The sequence below is a fragment of the Lithobates pipiens genome, unplaced genomic scaffold (assembly GCF_037356315.1).
Source record: "Lithobates pipiens isolate NorthernLeopardFrog02 unplaced genomic scaffold, aLitPip1_a1.2 Scaffold_3, whole genome shotgun sequence".
NCBI lineage: Eukaryota > Metazoa > Chordata > Amphibia > Anura > Ranidae > Lithobates > Lithobates pipiens.
Window position 1 is genome coordinate 187,796,999 of NW_027507790.1, and position 12,985 is coordinate 187,809,983.

Below are 12,985 nucleotides of genomic sequence, written 5' to 3' on the forward strand. Positions count from 1 at the left end.
TGGACCGACCGACGTACAGGTACATCGGTTCGCACAGGAGAGCTGATCTGCGTGAGCTGGTCGGCAAGTAGTTAAAGAGTAGCTCCGCTTTTGTTGAGAAAAAAAAATTCCCCTTTGGGTGATCGATGTACATTACAAGGGTTTTAACAAACTTTGTTGCAGAATCCTACCTTTTGTTATTGTGAAGTAATTGCTTTGTCTGTGTCCACGTGCTGAGTGCATCTGAATGGGAGTGGTTTTATAATTCAACAATCTGCTGCACCTGCAGGGCTCTAATGAGGAAAGTGGCAGGGTCTGCATCCCTTTAGATGTGATATCCCTTTGGGAGTATTTCGCCAAAAATTCTATTTTTGTGTCAAAGGGATGCTCAAAATCTAACTTGTATCTCAGTGCAGACTTCTGGGAAAATCAGTGAGCCGATCACACAAGCAGGGATGACATATGGGGGGGGGGGGGGGGATACGCTGTGTACAGAACATCTCCGGGTGGCCATATTGTATTGTATTTTACAGAAATTTACAGATTGAAAGGGAAAAGCTTTTTTTTTTAATCAAAGGAAAAGGAAAGTATTTTTTTTTTATCCACGGAAAGGGATAACATTCATGACTTGTGTCGCAACTGTATATGCTGTATTTATTTTTTATTTGCTAAGTTTTCCCCACGAAAGTGGAGTTACCCTTTAAATACGATGTAGGGTGGGGGTCAGCTTCTATGTGGACTTTCTGAAGTCTGATCCCTCATGCATGCCAGTTTAGGCTGGATTCACACCTGTGCAGTTTTAGTGCTTTTTGCAGATTTGCACTACAGTCCATTTAGCATGGTTTCCTATGGAACACGTTCTGTAGTGCAAATCTGCAAAAAGCACTAAAAATGCATAGGTGTGACTCCAGCCTTAGTCTGACTGCAGTTCAGATTTAAGAAGCTTTTCTAGCTGTCATCTATCCCAGCCAGTGTTTGTGTAGAATATGAGATGATATGAGAAGAGTGGGTCAGAGGAATCATCCCTCCATAGAGGGACAGGCCCTTCATATGACGCACAGAACACACTCCTCTAATCCTGCCAATGTTTACTTCCATCATCCCCGCTATGTGATTGGAGGAAACCGCACCATGTGACCTCCCATCTACGCTGACTTGTTTCTCCAACCAGGAAGTGGTGAGTGTTCTGCAGACTGGTGATGTGTACACAGAGATCAACTCTGCATTACTTGTGTGTGTTCAGAGAAACTGGGGGAAAAGCTCTGGAATCATCTGTATGTGAATACATGTGATTTCTGTGGGTAGAATACTCTGCAGTGTATATGTGTGATCACTGTGGGTAGAATACTCTGCAGTGTATATGTGTGATCACTGGGGGTAGAATACTCTGCAGTGTTTATGTGGGATCACTGGGGGTAGAATACTCTGCAGTGTATATGTGTGATCACTGTGGGTAGAATACTCTGCAGTGTATATGTGTCATCACTGGGGGTAGAATACTCTGCAGTGTATATGTGTCATCACTGGGGGTAGAATACTCTGCAGTGTATATGTGTCATCACTGGGGGTAGAATACTCTGCAGTGTTTATGTGGGATCACTGGGGGTAGAATACTCTGCAGTGTGTATGTGTGATCACTGGGGGTAGAATACTACTCTGCTGGGGTGTGTGTGATCGCTGGGGGTAGAATACTCTGCAGTGGTGTGTGTGATCGCTGGGGGTAGAATACTCTGCGGTGGTGTGTGTGATCGCTGGGGGTAGAATACTCTGCGGTGGTGTGTGTGATCGCTGGGGGTAGAATACTCTGCGGTGGTGTGTGTGATCGCTGGGGGTAGAATACTCTGCAGTGGTGTGTGTGATCGCTGGGGGTAGAATACTCTGCGGTGGTGTGTGTGATCGCTGGGGGTAGAATACTCTGCGGTGGTGTGTGTGATCGCTGGGGGTAGAATACTCTGCGGTGGTGTGTGTGATTGCTGGGGGTAGAATACTCTGCGATGGTGTGTGTGATCACTGGGGGTAGAATACTGTGCTGTGTATATATGTGATCACTGGGGGTAGAATACTCTGCAGTGTATATGTGTGATCACTGGGGGTAGAATACTACTCTGCGGTGGTGTGTGTGATCACTGGGGGTAGAATACTCTGCAGTGTATATGTGTGATCACTGGAGGTAGAATACTCTGCGGTGGTGTGTGTGATCGCTGGGGTTATAATGGTCTGCAGTGTATGTGTGATCCTTGGGGGTAGAATACTCTGTGGTGGTGTATGTGATCACTGGGGTAGAATACTCCTGTGTGGTGGTGTGTGTGATCTCTGGGGGTAGAATACTCTACGGTGGTGTGTGTGATCGCTGGGGGTAGAATACTCTGCGGTGGTGTGTGTGATCGCTGGGGGTAGAATACTCTGTGGTGGTGTGTGTGATCGCTGGGGGTAGAATACTCTGTGGCGGTGTGTGTGATCGCTGGGGGTAGAATACTCTGTGGCGGTGTGTGTGATTGCTGGGGGTAGAATGCTCTGCAGTGTATATGTGGGATCCCTGGGGTAGAATACTCTGTGGCGGGGTGTGTGATCGCTAGGGGTAGAATACTCTGCGGTGGTGTGTGTGATTGCTGGGGGTAGAATGACCTGCAGTGTATATGTGTGATCCCTGGGGGTAGAATACTCTGCGGTGGTGTGTGTGATCGCTGGAGGTAGAATACTCTGCATTGCTATATGTAAGTGATCACAGCTACAGCTCATAGTACATTAATGATCAGTAAGCTGTAGATATAATAATAGATAAAAGAATAAAGAATGTGGCGTACCTCGTGTATTTACTACCCAGAGCAAATCATTTCTAATACCCCTCTGCTCTGTATAACAACATTATTATCAGTAATAATCATAAAAACAAATAAAATAGCCAGAAAAAATAAATTGATAGGGAAAATTGGCCACCGGGGAAGGAACCCCTTATAAAAGTGAGCAGTATAGGGGGGACCCCAGATTAATGGCCAGTGGGAGAAAGCCCCTCTATTACTGGCAAGTGGGGGGAGGAGCCCTTTATATTAGTGGACAGTGGGTAAAGGACCCCTAATACAAGTGACCACTGGGGTTAGGGTTATGGATGTGAATGAATGGCCCCCTTATATTTGTGGCCAGAGAAGAAGAACCTTCTTATTTTAGTGGCCAATGGGGGAAGGACCTCCAATATATTAGTGGCCAATGGGGGAAGGACCCCCAATATATTAGTGGCCAATTGGGGAAGGACCCCAATATATTTGTGACCAATGGGGGAAGGACCCCCAATATATTTGTGGCCAATGGGGGAAGGACCCCCAATATATTTGTAGCCAATGGGGGAAGGACCCCCAATATATCAATGGCCACTGGCAGAAAGACCCGCTTTATTAGCAGCCAATGGGGGAAGTACACACCCACTAGCCATATAGATTTTAAAAACAGCACAAATATCTAGTGACATCGCAACTTCAGCTACCACTATTGTATTTGCCCCAGCATAGGAATGGTTAAATAGTAGCTTGTATAATAGTTTCTGGATGATCACCCCTAAATAATTTGGGAAGTATCTGTACGGGTGTTCCAGTAAACTATGACTACATTTGTAATTTGATTTTTGTTTTTCAGTAAGTAACCTAAAATGAGCCATAAGGACAATGTCTTCCTTTTGCGCTGCTGGAAATGCCGGAAGTGTGTAGCCAATTCCGACTGTCTGATCATGGACGGAGAATGTGTACATTGTCAGGTGAGTAAAGAAATGACAATAAATAATATCCTGATGAGGTATCCGGACTATCTGCTGCACATTAGTTCTAAATCCAAAAATAGTGTAACAAGTGTGACCACACATTGACAAGACTATTTGAATTAAAGGGTATTTAAACCCAAGAAAAAAAAAACGTAATATGTTGCGGCTTACTGGTCTTTAGATGTGGTGGCTGCATTTGTTTTCTTTTAAATGCATTTCATTAGCTTTCTTTTACTTCGATTCTGCGAGTAACACACTGTGTCCTTGGCTGGCAACATTGTATCTGTGGAGGACTACATTGTCACTCTAGGACAAGGGATTCAAACTCAATTTCATTGCAGCCTGTATCAGAATTATGGGTTGACCTCAAGAGGCTGGTTGTATCTGTAAGACTATATAAATTTATCTTGGGCGTTGTTGTTTTTTTCTTTTTTTCAGAGTATAGGCTCAGGAACTCAACCAAGCCCCCCACTGAACCACATTGAACAATGGGAGGATCTTAAACTGACAATTAGAACCAGGAGTGCATTATGTGCAGAGTTTAGGTTGAGCTATGTACAGACTGTAGTTTCAGGGGTGCCCTATGTACAGAGTTTAGGGGAGTGCTGTGTATAGAGTTCAGGGTTGCATGCAGAGTTCTCGGAACAGAGTGTAGGGTTGAGGAGTGCACTACACACAGAGTGCAGAGTTTAGTGGTGTGCTATGCACAGTGTGCAGGGTTTTGGGGTGTGCTATGCACAGAGTGCAGGGTTTAGCGGTGTGCTATGCACAGAGTGCAGGGTTTAGCGGTGTGCTATGCACAGAGTGCAGGGTTTAGCGGTGTGCTATGCACAGAGTGCAGGGTTTAGCGGTGTGCTATGCACAGAGTGCAGGGTTTAGCGGTGTGCTATGCACAGAGTGCAGGGTTTAGCGGTGTGCTATGCACAGAGTGCAGGGTTTAGCGGTGTGCTATGCACAGAGTGCAGGGTTTAGTAATGTGCTATGCACAGAGTGCAGGGTTTAGCGGTGTGCTATGCACAGAGTGCAGGGTTTAGCGGTGTGCTATGCACAGAGTGCAGGGTTTAGTAATGTGCTATGCACAGAGTGCAGGGTTTAGTAATGTGCTATGCACAGAGTGCAGGGTTTAGTAATGTGCTATGCACAGAGTGCAGGGTTTAGTAATGTGCTATGCACAGAGTGCAGGGTTTAGTGGTGTGCTATGCACAGAGTGCAGGGTTTAGTAATGTGCTATGCACAGAGTGCAGGGTTTAGTAATGTGCTATGCACAGAGTGCAGGGTTTAGTGGTGTGCTATACACAGAGTGCTGGGTTCAGCTCTCTTGCACAGGTTGTCCATATCTTACTTTTGCCTTTCCTCTGGTTTGACCTCTTCACCTCTCTCTCCCATCCCCCACCCCTGCACATATCTCCCCCCAAAGCTTCCTCACATCTCACCTACCCAGCCCGGTGGTCTGTCAAAATAGCTAATTTATTGATCTCCAATCGCATCACTTCTGGTTACTGTAAACCATCAGTAAGGGGAGATTTCGATGATTTGCTGTTTTTACAAAGTACTGGCAACCGTATACACTCCGGTACAAGAGGATTTACAATTTTTGACAGAACGGCGGGTAAGGAAAAAAAAGTTGTCACCCCATTTTATTGGTTAGTATAGGAGCGGACTAACAATGTCCGCTCATAATATCGTTTACCGGAGTGTGTACAGTTGCCAATGTTGTGTCAAAACAACAATTTAGTGAAATCTCCAATTACTGATAGGTTACAGTAACCGGAAGTGATGTGATTGGAGATCTCCATGAATTGGCTATTTTGACAGAACACCGCTTGCTTGCATGGAACAACTCTTGCTTGCATGGAGATTATTGGTCGGCATTTCAGCTCTCCATGTAATGCCTCATCCCACACTCCATCTGAATCTCTGCTGTGATTGTAGGGCAGGCAGGGATCTGTGAGATCCGCAGAGAGGAAAGCTGCCTTTGTAGACACAGACGGCTTCTGTATTTGCAAGTGACAGAGGCAAGCGGGGAGCGGAGGGTGAGAGCCAGAGATGAGAAAGCCCTGGGCACGAGGGCCACATTAAATGGCCTGGCAGGCTGGATTCGGCCCGCAGGCCTTGTGTTTGACCCATATGCTCTAGGACAAAAGCAGTATTTAAGTATATTGCAGCTTACCAGTTCATATATGTGGTGGCTGCATTACTTTTCTTTTTCAGTTGTTTTTTTCCTTTGTCGACTGTTGATGCAACCAGTAAGTCTTTTATTTTTTAACTTCCAGTAAGAGATAAGTAAAACCATTGCGTAACCTCTTGGCGCCAAGTGCACGCAAATATGCAACAACCTCTCGGTGGGCAGGCCTTGGCGCCGAGTGGCCGCATACGTGCAAATAGAGCTGAGCCGAGAGCACATGCCCAGCAGGCTCCTTGCACAGTTACTGGCAGCTAATAGAAAGCTCCCTTCGCTGCTTGCGATGGGGAGCATTCTGATTATGTGACTGCCGCAACAGTCGCGGTGGTCACATGACCATAAGCCCCGCCTCCCTGCATTCTAAACTCATGATTTTATCATGTTGTGCGACTTGAGGCAACTTGGGATGACTTCAAGTCGGATCCAAAGTTGCCCCTGTGTGAATGGACTCCCGGACTTAATGCCGTGTACACATTATTGGAATTCTCGTCGGAAAAAGCTCTGATGATTTTCCCAATTGAATTCCGACGGAATTCGGCTCAAGCGGTCTTGCCTACACACAGTCACATCAAATTCCGATCGTTTATAACGCGGTGACGTACAACACGTATGACGGGACTAGAAAAGGGAAATTCAATAGCCAGTAGCCAATAGCTTCTGTCTCGTAGTTGAATCTGAGCATGCCTGATTTTTGGTCGGGAAAATTGAGAACATGCTATCAATTTTTGACTGGCGGAAATTCAGATGGAGCATACACACGGTCGCATTTTCCGATGAAAAGCTCACATCTGTCTTTTTCTGGCCGGAATTCCGATCGTGTGTACGCTGCATTAGAGTCCATTCACACAGGGGCAATTTTGGATCTGACTTGAAGTTGCCCCAAGTCGCACGACATGATAAAATCAATGTAAGTGAATGAGAGCTGTCTTAATGCACACTACTGAAGTCGCTCTGATTTCAGAAAAGGTTCCTGTACTACTTCAATCCGACTTGTACCCATTGATTTCAATGGAAGTTGCCTCCAAGTCTGATCCCCTGTCTTAACTAAAGCAACTTTCCAGGAAGTAAAAATAGTTTTCTAGGCAAACCCCTTCCTCCCACAGAGCTTATTATTATGTGATTGGCCACTGGCAAAGTCCCCTGTCCTGGAGGCAACTTCAAGTTGCCTTGTAAGTTGCCTCAAGTTGAGCTGTTATACATACTCAAGTTGTGTCCAAGTTGCCTCCCAAAGTCTCGCTGGAAGTCGTGTTGCCCCTGTGTGAATGGACTCTAAGTGATGAATTGACTTTTTGGATCTTGGAACAAAAAGGTATGCAGCAGTATTAAACTACCAGTCCCCATCAAAACCTCAGCACCACCAATTATCATCTGTGATCTGTCCCTTTTGGCCCCAAATCCAACCGCTGTCAAAAGCTTGTAGACTTCACGTACGTAACAATTCTAAAATTCGCCCCTTTTTAACTAATGAAACCACCAAGCTAATCATTCATTTCTTTGTTATCTCTTGCTTTACCTATTACCACTCCCTCCTCATAGGCCTACCTCCCCATAGAGTCATCTTCCTCAACAACCGCTCAGCGTCCTCCAACCCTTTCTGCCAGCCCCTTCTCTGGCTTCCGATTGCCCAGTGCAACAAATTCAAAATAATAACAACCACATACAAAGCCATCGACAACTCTGCCCTGATCTACATCACCAATTTTGTGCCCAAATATCACCCAAACCATCCTCTCCGTTCCTCCCCAGAAATCCTGCACTCTTGTCTTTTACTGCCACGCTCATCTCTGGGACTACTCTAGAGCCTCTCCCATCCTCTGGAACTCTCTATCTAAATCTGTCTGGCCTCTTACTCTGGTCACCTTTTAGGTGATCCCTGAAAACTCAACTCTTTAGGGAAGCCTGGTATCACTTGCAGTGCCACTCTAGGCTAAAACAAAGGTATCCCTGCCAGTTGCAGTGAAGGGAGCAGGTGCTTATACACCATTCAGGGGTGTAGAACCATCAACAGATGAAGGAAGTAACACCGCTCACTGACCCAGTGCTTGAATATGTCAATGAGTGTGACCTCAGCCAATGCCGCTCTAGCCACAACATGTAAAACGCTGTGCAAACTGTTGCCACTATTTAAATCCTGAATAATAATCTGGATATATTCATCCCTGCTTCCTGTATTGTATTTTTTTGCCTGGACTGCCCGCTTGGTGCTTTACAGTGTATATATCCACCATTAACACGGGTCCTCATCACAGTCCAATGTACAGACCAAAGTCTCCATTTCCTAATTAGTTGTAATATGTGCACTGAGTGCTCTGTTTCTGAGAATCCTTTTAAAACGAAACAATAAAAAACACAGCTTTGAGTGTTTTGTAGCCTTACTTATTACCTAAGATATGCACAGAAAATAAAAAGCTGCATAAATACATGTCCAGGGAAATCTGGAAAATGATGAGTAATAAAAGACAATGTTAGTGCTGATGCATGAAGTGAAGTGCCTGTAGGAAAAACAACTCGCCCAAGTCAGTTCAGTGGTTAGTGTAAATAGCACATTTTAAGGGTGCAGGGTTTTCACATTTCAAAAACGTTAATTTGCAGTAATCTGAAATAACGCCATGAGGTTGAATTATACAGAATTTGCATAACCCTTTGCTCAGTGAAAGTGCATATACGTACATTTTGGGTGAAAAATAATAACCTAATAGATCTTGACATCCCTGCTCTCCAGCATCCTCATGGTGCCTGTATGACTGGCGTTATCTCAGAGGGCACTGTGTGACTGAAATAAAATAGCTAGTTTGGTACATGGGGATTGATTTATAAAGAATTCACATAGCCATTCACCCAGTGAAAGTGTATGTTCAATGATTCTGTGTGAATAAAACACCTAATAGTTAACCACATCCCTGCTCTCTAGATTCCTCATGGCACCTGTATGACTGGCGTTATCCCACAATATACCTGTAAACTAGCCAATCTGATACATGGGGGTTTATTAAGAATGAGTTTGCTTAGCTATTCACCCAGTAGAAGTGCATGTGCATTTGTTCTATGTGAATGGGGCACAAAATAAATGTTAATAGGGCTTTATCCTGTGCTATTCAAATGTAAAACTGAAAATACAGCATTTGGTCACTAGATGGAGCAAAGTGTTATAGGAATATCCTATTATACTTGGCTCCATCTAATGTCCACATCTTGTGGAGTCTCAAGCTTTCTTGAAGTTGGGCTTTAAAGTGATTGTAAACCCTTACAAACCACTTTGACCTACATGTAAGCCTAGATTAAGGCTTACCTGTAGGTCCAAGAAATATCTCCTAAACCTACACGTTTAGGAGATATTTACTAAAAGACAGTGACAGCTGTCTACGGCCCATGCGATGTATACAGCGGCATGCAGGCACACTATCACCGTTAGCAGCAGCATGCTGTTAGTGGCGGCTCCCGTGCGCATGATGTCATCACTGCTCCGGCGCTGTGAGTGGCCGGAGCAACGATACCCGGAAGAAGATGGATGCTCCGGACTACAGGGGACAGCGGTGACATCCCTGGCTCCTGTGTCAGGTAAGTGACACATAATGGGCTACTATGCGATGCATAGCAGTCCATTATGCTTTACCTTTGCAGGGAGACAAAGAGGACCTTTTTTTTTTTTTTTTTTTTTTTTACCATCATACTTATCTAGGTGGTAAGTATGATGATATGAGACAGGCATCAGTTCAGGTACCTGGCGGATCCAGACTGTATTGTTGTGATGACGCGGTGCCTGGGCTGATTCCAGCGACGTCAGCAGAGAGCGGACTTCAGACCGCTCTCTGCTGAAAATGGGTCACAGGAGTTCAAAACGAATTGCACTCTTGTGACCTATAGGAGAAGCCCAGCCAAACAAGCTCAGGCTTGACTCCTCCTTTTGAATTAGAAGGAAAGGCTACACATTAACTTGCCTGTTAGGTGTTGCTTCCCCTTTTGCACCAGTTCTCCCTGCTTACATTTTCTTCTAAATCACTTTCCGAATACGTTGTTTAAACTTCTTATAGGCGGCCATATGACAGAAAAGCACCTGCTAGTTTGTGTTTTGCAGAGGGCCAACAATACTGATGAATCCTATAAAGCCACAGCGCCATCTCACCAGTTTCCATAGCTCCCTACTGGAAATAGATTCACACTCACCAGCTGCAGAGACACAGGAGTGAGCGCTAGAACTTTTAACTGGTACGTTCTTGTGCAGATTTTCCTTCAACTTAAAAAAAAATGAGGAAGTTGAAATTTGTAAAGGTTCCCATAATACAATCCTGGTATAAATTGAGAAGCCCCTGTGCATTACAATGTTGCATACAGGGAGCAAGCTTGTTTGTCACGGTTTTTGTTTTCCATCCAAGTATAGCTGTAGTGTACTGGTCCACCTACTGCTTAAACAGCCCTTTTTTTTACCAGAGGGTACTCCCACCACAATGCAGGAGGTCTGCAAGAGGTTGGAGGAATCCCACCCTTCTCCTTCTTCTACTTCAGCAGTAAGTACCCACACTTCTGTTTTTATCTACTTTAGCAATAAGTACTTACAGGCCTTCAGTGCCCAACTCCCACTCAGCCTGTAGGACACAGAACCTAAAAGATCAGCTAACCACTCTGAAAAGTCTTCCGCATGAAGGTGTGCCCCCATTTTTACAAGTAGGGGCCTGTTTGTACATATGGACAGATCCTAGAGTAGTTTGCCTCTCAGGCATTTGGGTGCTAAAGTCACCCCTTTTAGCTCACAGGCCAAACTTCTGTCTGTGACACATCCTTCAGTCGTCCTTCTCTATTTTTGTTGTGATACTGCACAAAGCAATGCAACTACCCTTGTGTCGCTAAGTTCCCTAGCTCTTGGCACCCCTTTTTCCTGTCCAGTTGGGATTCTGGAATTGTAACTTATTCAGACATTCACTATCTTCCCCAGAAGAATCCTGCATCACTGGTTTCCTAGAGACAATGCATTGGCATCTTGCTCTCCTCATCCAGTGATCTCTGCATCAAAGACAGAGGTTTGTGCATCTGGGCACTCTACATCTCTTGCATGGCAGTCAGAAACATCGATGGACAGCTCTGTGCTTCCTTGGATTGTCAGCAGGTGGAACACACTGGGTTCCTGCTGAAGGTACCCCCCGGTTGGGGATAGCATATGTTCATATTCCTTTGTGGGGCCTGATCACTTGGAGACAGGCCACCTTCTGTAGGTGATCTGTAGCCTCTTGAGGGAATTTCTCTAGATGCCTTCCTCTGTCCTGACTTTAAAGCAAAACTACACTGCATGTTAGCACCACAAACCAAAAATACTATTTAATTCATTTTTTTTTTTTTTTTTTTTTTTTTTTTTTACTATTTAATTCATTTTTAATTTTCAGAGCAAACTCACCCATCCATCCATGTGTGTGAACACTGCTCTAGGTCAGTCTCCAATCTCCACTTCCACTAACACAGAGACCAGGTGCTAGGCCCGTTCATCACAGATTCCAATGAGAAAAAAATAATTCTGGCTGGCCACACGTCCAGTAAAATTACCTTGGTTTCAGCAAGTCCATAAAAACATGTCCAAGAACACAAATAGGGGGAACAGCATCACCAGTTAATGCGTTTCACGCTTCCTTAGCACTTAGTCATTGCACCCATCCATCCAGGTCTCCATGCTTTATTTTGCTGAGAAATCACTTTGAAAAACCTCCCGTTGCATTTCTGGATGTGGCCATCTTGAGTAAGGGCAGATGATTCATGTCAACTCTAACTTTATTGAAATTTTATACAAATTTATATAACAAAAACATTATCCACATACCATAGGCAATAATGAAAAACATACCACATTACAGAAATGTACAGAACATAAAACATATTACATATAGACATATGCCAACACCCAGCAGGAGCCCCTACCTGGAAAAAAAAACTGGGGACAGCCTATCATAAGGAAAAATATGGTGATACGTTAGACTATTCCGATTTTTAACCCCTGAAAGAATAACCCTACCATCTATCTTTTCCAAACTATACCCATTGTGGTCCCCCATTCCTTTTTTGTTACTCTACAATCTGCTTTTACAAGGTTTATTTGGGGATAAAGTAGACTTAGACTATAAAGGACAACTTTATCTCTCCCTAAAATAAAAGGTGGTGTAGGGGCACCGGACCTATATTAATACCACGCTGCAGTGGTGTTAACTAGACTAGTAAACTGGTTCCATCATTTTCATCTTAAACAATGGGTACATATAGAACAGTCAATTGCCCCTTTTGACCTCCAGGCACTTCCCTGGCTATGCATCTCTGTCTGTGGCCCACTCTCTTCTTTATCCTCTCTTACAGCACATTTACTGCATGTCTGGGGTAAATTGCAAACCCAATTAGGACTTTTTCTCTTAAAGTGGGATTAATGACTCCCCTGTTTGGTAACCTAGAGTTCCCTTCGGCAGTAGCACAGAGACGTTTCCTGTCATGGAGAAAGGAGACAAACCATTGAATATCTAATTTTTTTGCAGGGAACTTTTCCATTGCTATGAAATATTGACAACGATCATCTTCTCCTTCTCTTCTAAAACCTAATTTTGCCGCCCCCCATTGGCTCCACACCTGACTCCACCCACTTTACACTGCCCATGTGACAGGAGGCGGCGCTATACAGGAAGGACTCTACTTCCTCTAGCTCTGGCTCCAGTGCTTGGCTGCGTCTCTAATTACACTACTGGAAAGACGGGGCAGCTGCCTGAGACTGAGTTAGTTACATGCTGCAGCCTGCAGACCATGCAGACATGGAGGGAAGTCAGCGGGAAGGCGCCCCTAGGCAGCAGTGTGCCCTAGGCGGCTGCCTAGTTTTCCTAGTGGTAGCACCGGCCCTGAGAGCCAGATACCTTTTGAGTCTCTCCTGTTACAAGATACTATACAGATCACATTCTTTCTGCAGTGCATAGGGTTCTTATTCTTTAGACTCCACCCATGCTTCCCGGAGTTTACAAATAAGTAGAATATGGACTTGAGTGTCCAAATTAAACCAGAGGAATGAGAAAAGCATTTATCCTCTCCCACTGTATGTCATTAGCAACTAAGGCACATGA

The 12,985-nt window shown here is 44.6% G+C and overlaps 1 protein-coding gene across 5 annotated transcripts in view; it reads left to right on the forward strand.

Annotated features, from left to right (window-relative positions):
* The first annotated feature begins 1,074 nt into the window (after positions 1-1,074).
* Positions 1,075-12,985, forward strand: part of RNF180 (ring finger protein 180) — a 141,841-nt gene continuing 129,930 nt past the window's right edge. For 2 of the 5 annotated variants that reach the window (XM_077462621.1, XM_077462626.1), the window contains exons 1-2: positions 3,607-3,724; positions 10,338-10,414. In XM_077462621.1, the coding sequence (XP_077318747.1) occupies positions 3,661-3,724; positions 10,338-10,414 (141 nt within the window). In that variant the 5' untranslated portion in view covers positions 3,607-3,660. Of the gene's footprint in view, positions 1,254-3,606; positions 3,725-10,337; positions 10,415-12,985 lie in introns of those variants that run through there. The other 3 variants (XM_077462623.1, XM_077462625.1, XM_077462622.1) reach the window with 3 other exon arrangements.